Source organism: Meleagris gallopavo, chromosome 15 (assembly GCF_000146605.3).
Source record: "Meleagris gallopavo isolate NT-WF06-2002-E0010 breed Aviagen turkey brand Nicholas breeding stock chromosome 15, Turkey_5.1, whole genome shotgun sequence".
Lineage (NCBI taxonomy): Eukaryota > Metazoa > Chordata > Aves > Galliformes > Phasianidae > Meleagris > Meleagris gallopavo.
The window spans coordinates 14,818,558-14,827,753 of NC_015025.2; the positions used below are offsets into that span (position 1 = coordinate 14,818,558).

General features: G+C 38.3%; 1 protein-coding gene across 2 annotated transcripts; it reads left to right on the top strand.

Annotated features, from left to right (window-relative positions):
* Window positions 1-19: 19 nt before the first annotated feature.
* LOC100540242 (lysine-specific demethylase 3B) lies at window positions 20-9,196 on the top strand. 2 transcript variants are annotated; one of them, XM_031555738.1, is made up of 8 exons: window positions 20-230; window positions 2,188-2,402; window positions 3,388-3,540; window positions 5,214-5,321; window positions 5,855-5,982; window positions 6,720-6,999; window positions 7,944-8,200; window positions 8,867-9,196. In XM_031555738.1, exons 1-8 carry the CDS (start codon window positions 52-54, stop codon window positions 9,179-9,181), a joined length of 1,635 nt encoding a protein of 544 aa, XP_031411598.1. In that variant the 5' UTR covers window positions 20-51; the 3' UTR covers window positions 9,182-9,196. The 2 variants fall into 2 exon arrangements, with proteins under 2 accessions (XP_031411598.1, XP_031411599.1); XM_031555739.1 differs by having other exon boundaries at window positions 5,214-5,267.

Below are 9,196 nucleotides of genomic sequence, written 5' to 3' on the forward strand. Positions count from 1 at the left end.
TTTTTTACTTCTGCTCTGTCTCACCCAGTTGGCCAGTCTGTGCTGAAAGATATGAGTAAGGTGAGGAAGCTGAAGCAGTCAGGTGAGCCTTTTCTCCAAGATGGTTCTTGCATCAATGTAGCCCCACATCTGCACAAGTGCCGGGAATGCCGTCTGGAGCGGTACCGCAAATTTAAGGAGCAAGAGCAAGATGACTCAACTGTGGCATGTCGCTTCTTCCATTTCCGGAGGTGCTCAAATCCTTCCTTCCTTCCTACGTAGTCTAAATGTAGAGCTTGGATCAGGTCCAAGCACAAAGTAATTATTCTTTACTTAATTTCCTTGGGTATGATAATGAAGATTTTATCTGTTTTGTGTTTATTTGCATCACGTGCTTGGAATTCCCTCACTTTCAGTTGGAGAGGTGAAGGAAGAGCTGCTGTTAGAAAGTATAGCTGTATGGATGGAACCATGGGGGCTGCCATACTTAGCCTTGGGAGATTGAATTTGCTTTATTGGATAGCAGTTTGTATGCAGTAACTGCTCTTTTACTCTATCATAACGAGTTCAGAATAGAGATACAATTTTAATTTACTTAACAAGTGACAATATTGTCATTGTGAGGCTAATGTTTTACTAGGTTTTCTAAGTTGAGTACAGAATTGCTTTATAGGAGGAAAAGGACATCACCTGTTTTCTCTCTGTAGTGCTCATCATAGAATCATCACAGAATCATAGAATGGTCTGGGTTGAAAAGGACCTCAAAGATATCTTATTCTAACCCCCATGCTATGTGCAGGGTCACCAGCCACCAAACCAGGCTGCCCAGAGCCACATCCAGCCTGGCCTTGCATGCCTTCAGGGATGGGGCATCCGCAACCTCCTTGGGCAACCTGTTCCTGTGCCTCACCACCCTCTGAGTGAAAAATGTTCTCCTGATATCTAACCTAAACCTCCCTTGTCTCAGTTAAAAACCATTCCCCCTTGTCCTATCGCTATCCACCCTTGTAAACAGTTGTTCCTCCTCCTGTTTGTATGCTCCCTTCAAGTACTGGAAGGCCGCATTGAGGTCTCCCTGCAGCCTTCTCTTCCCCAAACTAAACAAGCCCAGTTCCCTCAACCTTTCTTCATAGGAGAGGTGCTCCAGCCCTCTGATCATCTTAGTGCTCTCCTCTAGACATATTTTGGGGGCCCCAGACCTGGACACAGTACTCCAGATGGGGCCTCACAAGAGCCGTGTGGAGATGGACAATCACATCATCTCCTTCTACCTGCTGGCTGCTCCTCTTTAAATGTGACCTGGGATGTAGTTGGCTTTCCGGGCTGCAAGCACACTGCTGCCTCATGTCCAGTTTCCTGTCTATCTTACGCTCCTGTCAGATCTTTGACCAGTCAGTTTCTCTTCCACTTCATCTGCCCATTCTAGTGAGTGCAAGGCATCATTTAAAAGGGACTTTTGCTTGCTTTTAGGCATTGAAATGAAGTGAAATTTTAGTATTTGTTGACTGTCTCATAAGGATTATATCTGTATTCTGAACTTGTTAGAAATTAATTTGCATTGAGGTTAAAGCATAGATTATCTTTGCCGAAGAAGGAAGTTACTTTTAATAATGGCTGAAATTATTCAGGCTTTCCTAATTTGTCAAAAGTTTTACAACATGAGAACTATTGGTGTCAACTGTTACGGATAAAAAATAGTTCTCTCATCTGTATGAAGAGTAGGCACAATAAATATTCTTGTGTGTCTTGTAATGTGGATGGTTTAAACAGCTTTTAAGTAGCTAGCAGCTCTAGCCAGAGCTAAAATATTGGTTTCCCAAAAGTTGAGAAATAACTGTGTACTGAGTTTAAATATAGCGTGAACTATACGTGATTTTACAGGCAGTATCTTCAGCAGCCCAAGTAATCTAGGTTTTGTCATCTTGTTCTATTAACAGCATAGAACTGTGGCAAGCTGTAATAATCTCTTGTATGTGAATTTCCCACCAACATGTATTGAGACCTAGAAATTCATTCTGTTGGGTTTTGCTGCCATTGCCTTTGTGTCTTATTCCCTGCTTTATTTGGATTTGCATAATAGATGTATTACTATAATGCTGTAGCTCAAGCTTTTTTTCCTTTGTGCTTATATTCTGATGTAGATGGCATTAATCAAATTAATTAAAGGTCGCTGAGCAGATTCCTGTTACTTCATCCTGTTTTCTGCAGGCTTATATTTACCCGGAAAGGTATTTTAAGAGTAGAGGGTTTCTTGAACCCACAACAGAGTGACCCTGATGCCATGAGTCTGTGGATTCCTTCCTCCTCCCCTGCAGAGGGTATTGATCTGGAGACTTCAAAATATATCCTTGCCAATGTTGGAGACCAGTTTTGCCAGCTCGTTATGTCAGAAAAGGAAGCAATGATGATGGTGGAGCCACATCGTAAGCAGGGCTTTTGGCGTGTTATTTGTCTTCTCTATGTAGTGTGTATACAATGCAGTGAAATGCAGTAATGTTACTTCTTGTTAAAAATATTCTCTTCCCAAAAAAGGCAGCCATACTCACTTTTTTGAAGTGTGTGTAATTGTTGGACCCGTGTTTGAGGTTTGTCTTTTGGGTCAGTGTAGTATTTCTACTAAGGAAGCTAATGATAACTTTCCCAGACATCGTTGCGTTTGCTTATTGAAAAGTAAGTTACAAAGCTGACCTGTTTTTTGTTTTATTTATTTATTTATTTATTTTAAGAAAATTAAAATGAATGCTTTATCACTTTGAGACCAACTTCCTTTTAATGATCAACTTTTTTTTTTTAACATACTCCTGTCCCTCTGATGTTCAGGGACATCATATAAAAGCATAGGATTTCCCATGTAAGGAACAGCTTGTATGCTCAGCTTGCATGACTCAGCTGAGCAACTAGTTGACAGCTGTTTGCCGCTACAAGGGAAAGTGAATTTGAAATAAATTTCTTCAATGTATCTAATTCAGCATATCATACGGATAGTTCTGATTGTCCACTCCCACTTTTGAAGTGTGTAGCAGGAACCATTCTTCACCAAATGCATTCAAAATTCAAAGAACTGACATTTATCCAATCAATAAAATTAAATACTCAGTCTTTATAGGCTCACATTATTGGTACTTAAAACCAGCAGAAGTTTTTTTTTGGTTTTTTTTTTGTTTTGTTTTCCTGTAACTTCCTTAAGCGATGCTTGAATTTCAGTTTCTACAGAACTCTGCGAAATGCTTAATTTTCCTGTAGTACGTGTTTTGGGACTTAAAACTTAAGTCCCAACTTAAAAATGGTGATGTTAGTAGTATCAAGAGACTACCGACTCAAAAGATGTCTCTGAATATAAAAAAAAGTGTGTGTTTTTATGCATCAGAAGAACAAAGCAATAATTCCTAATGTTCCTTCTGTTTATAGAGAAAGTGGCATGGAAGCGAGCAGTACGTGGTGTGCGGGAAATGTGTGATGTATGTGAGACAACTCTATTCAATATTCACTGGGTTTGTCGCAAGTGTGGATTTGGGGTCTGTCTGGACTGTTACCGGCTGAGGAAGAATCGTCCACGTAGTGGTGAGAACTAGATTTTTTTTATTTTTTTTCCTACTGTAATCTAGGAAATATCTGGCTTTCAGTAGGGATGGTTTCTGGGAAGTTGCTGAAGGTTTTGCAGAAGAGTTAGTAAGTATCAGCATGGGAATTTATAGGTTTGGAATTCTAGCAGTGCGGTCTTTCATGATGCTGTTCCATTCTATGTTTCCCTAAATACCTGTATTTTATCTATTTTATTAGAGTTCTTATATTAAAATTTCAACATCAGTAGGCATAGGGTACATACTAAAGCAGACTGCTGCGTAGTTCCGTGTTTTCCTTAGAGAAGATACAAGAGTTGAATAATTCTATGCCTATTCTGAGCCATCACAAGATGGACTAGTAAGCAGACGCTGCAGAGAACTGCTTTCTGTACAAAGGAGTTGTTGGAAAGATTTTTTTATTCCTTGATATGCTCAGGTTTGTGATGCAGGAGAACAAACTTTGCTAAAAAAATAAGGGTACACTGTTTATAACAGTGATTATCTGGTGCTTTTGTGTGTATTTGCATTGGGACAGCTTTGGTAGAGTGTATGCTGACAGTGGACCATCTTAATAAATGTAGTCTACTAATGAAAGTTATGTCGCTCTATGAAGCAGATATACAAAACAGGGTGTTAGTAAACATGAGTCCCACTGTCTACTTATTGTAATAAGTTGCCAGAGAGAACTGAATTAATTATAAAAGTAACATGTTATTAAAATAGATTAAACTTTCCTTATTTTTGCATACTGCAACCTATGAAGTTACGGTCAGAATACACCAAAAAAGAGCATAGCGTTCTTCAAGGTGTTCTTAACCAGGATGTAATGGAAATAGCTGAAAGAATTCTTTCTGCGTTTATGGACTCAATCTAGTTTTGGAGAAAATACCCTACTAGGAACTACTGAAGGAGCTGGGGCTGTTGAGTCTGGGGAAGAGGAGGCTGAGGGAAGATTTTATTGCTCTTCCAGTACCTGAAAGGTGCTTACAGCAGAGCGGGGCTGGTCTCTTCTCACTGGTGACAGGTGACAGGACGAGGGGAATTGGCCTCAAGTTGTACCAGGGGAGGTTTAGGTTGGATACCAGGGAAAAAACTTCTTTACAGAAAGGACTGTTAAGCACTGGAATGGGCTCCCCAGGGAGGTGGTTGAGTCACCATCCCTAAATGTATTTAAAAACCATTTTGATGTGGTGCTCAGGGACGTGATTTAGCGTTTGTTAAAGTTAGGGTATATAATTAGGTTGTGGTAGGACTTGAGGATTTTTAAGGCCTTTTCCTTAGAATTACCTGAGTAATTCTATGAAATATAAATTTGTCGGGCTACTTTTCAATCTATTCATTTGTAACTTTTTAGCTTTATTAAGTAGATGTAATCACAGAGAATATTAGTTGTTTTTGTTTTTACCTGATTTGCAGGTATTCCTTGTGGAAAAAACTTGTGAGATGGTTACCAGAAAAGTTAGAATTACCCTATGAGAACAGTAATATGATCTTCAGAAATTGAGGCAAGAAGGGAACTAAGATACTAGTAGAGATAAAGTGAAAATAAATTTGGTAGTTTTATAACCTGGGGAGTAGAAGTTGCTGTAATTCCAGTTCTAACCTCTTAAAATACATTTATTTAAACAAATTTGGGTGTATTTTTTTTTTTTTTTTTGGTCTTTATTCCAGAGACAGAGGAGATTGGTGATGAGGAAGTCTTCTCGTGGCTGAAATGTGCAAAGGGTCAGTCTCATGAACCAGAAAACCTTATGCCAACACAGATCATTCCTGGTACAGGTAATGCTTGAAGGCTGAAAGGAGCAATTTTGTCCCAGTTCTGAGCAAACAAGTGGAAAAAAAATTGGTTTGTTTTCTAGCTGTTGCCTTGTCAAGCTTAGATGCAGAGGAGGCTTCCATTTTCTATAGGCAGAAGTGTTGAAGGAATGTTAGCACAAGTGAGATGATGTTGTGAATTCAAGTGATAATTTCTGGTAATACTTTGACTACTCATGCTCAGCTATTTTCAGTTTCATCAATAATTGATATTTTTCAAGATTATTCTTGATTATTTTTCAAGAAAGATCTTTTTCTTTTGAGGGACGGCATGGGAAAGTAAACAGTCAGTATTTGCTCTTCACATAACTGGTCCTAGAAGCTAGAATTAGCACAGTTTTCTGCGCTGTTCAGAGATTAATATCATGTAACGTATGGTTTTAAAGATACTTTTCAATAATAATTCAAAAAGAAATAGAAGGCATTGAACTTCATTGTCAAAGACATGTTTTTAGATTTCTTTACGTGTGATTTTAAAGATTTAAATGTTATTCCAGCCCTTTACAATATTGGAGACATGGTTCATGCAGCACGAGGCAAATGGGGTATAAAAGCCAATTGTCCGTGTATTAATCGACAGAATAAATCGGTATTGAGACCAGCTGTCACTAATGGAATATCACAGGTACGTTGTTTTGGAGTGAAATCACTTTGTTTGACGTAACATTTTTAAGATCTACTGTTAAATCATTTAGGCTTATCTGTTGTGAAATGTGGACTTTCTTTTCTCAGTATGTGTTACAAGTGTTTTGAATTAGCAAAAAATCTTCCAGGGAACTTTTCAGAATTGTATGCTGCAACTGTTATTTACCAAGTGGAAATCTGGGCTAATACTTTTAAGTAGAAGTCTGAGTAAAAAGCCTCTCATGAATCAGAACAGTCCAGTGCAAGTAGCTTGCAGCATGTGCATTTATTTTTCTACAGTTCCTGAAAATTATGCTGAAGCTAGAGGGGTATTGTTACTTCTCTCTCTCTCCCTCTCTCTCTCTCAAACACCCACCCACCCACCCGCCCACCACAAACAGCTTCCTAGGAAAAAAATTGGAAGACTGAGCTTGTAGTTTAAAAAAACAAACAAAAAAGAAAAAAAGAAAAGAAAACCAAGAAACTTGCTAAGCAGTAAATGATAAAAATTGAGGCTACAGTACAAGGATATACACTCTAATATATACAGAGGATAAAGGATATACACTAATATACACAGAGAACAAGCTTTCGTACTCTGCTACTACATAAGCACGAAGGAGCACTGCTGTTTACTTGACACAAATGACCAACCAAAACCCAGTATATTGAATAAATGTTTTCAAGGTAAGTTCTTCCCTTTATTCAGCTTTTAGCAGATGTTTGTTTTTGTTTTAGCTTCCAACTGTTAATCCCAGTGCATCGGTCTCTGGAAATGAGAGCACCTTTTCCACTGGAGCAGGAGCAGCAGGAGTGGGGCAGTTAGAAATGGACAGTGTTCCAAAATCTGAAGCAAATGATAGTAGGATAGAAGAGCCTGCAAAAACAGAGATATTATCAATCAGTAACACTGCTGAAACAAAGACCAACAGACCACTTTGCTCAGAAACAGCCCCGTCATCAGCCTTACACTGGCTTGCAGACTTAGCAACACAAAAAGCGAAAGAAGAAACAAAAGGTGAGCAGAACACACGCCTTCTGGGGGTGGAAGTAAAAAATAAATGTTCATGTGCTGCTTGGTTACTATTCTTCACGAGAGTGCTTAGTCTTAGTATAAAAATTTTTCTTCAATTCATGTTGAAAGAAGAAAATGTTTTTCTTACAGGCTTAGGAATATGGAAAAATAGGATGATAATGATATAGCTGGAGAGAAAAATGCTGTCTTGTGACTCCCCAGTTTATCTAATTGCCAGTATATTTATTTTCGAAGTAATAACCAGCTGGTATCTTGATGTAAATTGATAATGATTCATTTCAGACACAGATTTGTGAATTTATTAATTACTGAAGTAAACAAATCTGCTCAGTGCACAGTATGAAGAGTGCATTTCTTAGGCTCTAATTGCTCAATACCTATTTGAAGAGTTAAATGAGAGCTTATAACTTCTTTTAGTATTCAGTAGATAACTATAATTACCAGTCTGAAAATAGTTGTTTACTATGTACGCCTTCCAGTTGTCACAGCACAACTAACAGAATTTATTCTTGTCCACATGTCTAGCAAAAACTATGTTAGTGTTGAATGTTCTTGAATTTCTAACTGGTTTTGCATGGCTTAGCAGTTAACATTGAAGTAATTCATATTGAAAAATTAATTCAGAATGTCAAGGCAGTTTTTTATAATTAAACAGATTATAAAGTTGTGGCCTATTGAATGTTACTTTCAGATCAGATAATCTACAGTGTTGCTCAAAACCTTAACAGTGTGCTAAGAGTAAAATGTGTCTGAAATAAGATGTTTTTGTGATTCTCTTTGAGGTGATATTCACTGTTGGAATAATGATTTACCACATGATTCTGTCAGCATCATATTTGATGCAAGAGCAACTTACCTCAGAGAGCTTCATGGTCATTTGAACTTTGCCTTCCATTTTTTTCTCAATGTCATTATTTTTCTTACAGAATCAGGGTCGCTGAGGTCAGTGCTTAATAAAGAATCCCACTCACCCTTTGGATTGGATTCCTTCAACTCCAGTACAAAGGTTTCCCCGCTAACCCCAAAGCTGTTTAATAGCCTGTTGTTGGGCCCAGTGACATCTAGCAACAAAGCTGAAGGCTCCAGCCTCAGAGATCTCCTACACACAGGGCCAGGAAAGCTTCCTCAGGTTCCATTAGACACAGGAATCCCCTTTCCTCCAGTTTTTTCTGCAACTTCTACGGTAAGTACTTTTGTAATTCCTTCAACTGTGTCTGTTCTAGAAAAGAATTTCATGATCCAACAGTTTTTGTTTAAATTTTTTTGTAGTATCTAATTCTCAAATATTGAAACAAATACAGTATTTAGCTGAGTCTGCCATCCCAGAAAGTTGTAGATCATTTCGATGCTAATTGTTAGTTTTGATTTGGTTTGCTATTGCTGTGGAGAAGCTGTTCCTTTTGAGAGACCAAGAAAATGAGTTAAGTATAGCCTTTAAACTGTTCAATTGATGATCCACTATCCTATAAAAGCTCACTTAAATTCTGCATTTTTGAAAACACTGTAAGACCGTACCCCCAGAAAGGCAAAATCTTGAGTGTGAACAGTATGATCTATCCATACTGTTAAAGTAGCAGAGGCTAGATCTGCTGAAGTTTTCTATCGTGACTGTTTTCTGTAATGTTTTTCTAGGTAGCCTATAGCAGCTTGTATTAAATTTTACCATAATAAAACAAGATATCTGGTTTTGTTCTTACTGAATACACGCCTGTCTCTGTGCTGATTTGATTACTTCTGCATGTTTTTTTGGTAGCAAGATGTTCATGACTAAAAGCTGAGTGAGAGCAGCTATGTGTTAATGTGTATGCTGTTGCAAGACTAAACTTACCTCTGGTTTTACATCTTCTAGGGGGCCAAAGGTAAAGCCAGCCTGCCTAACTTCTTAGACCATATTATTGCTTCTGTGGTGGAAAATAAGAAGACATCTGATGCTGCAAAACGCGCTAGTAATTTAGCTGACACGCAAAGAGATGTGAAGGAAATGGTAATGGGCTTGAATGTGCTGGATCCGCACACTTCGCACTCTTGGCTGTGTGATGGTAGACTCCTTTGCCTTCATGATCCTAGCAACAAAAACAACTGGAAGATCTTCAGGGAGTGCTGGAAACAAGGCCAGGTGGGTGATTACAAATTGCTGACCCATTATTTCTTGAAAGTATTCTGACAGTTTAACCTGTAC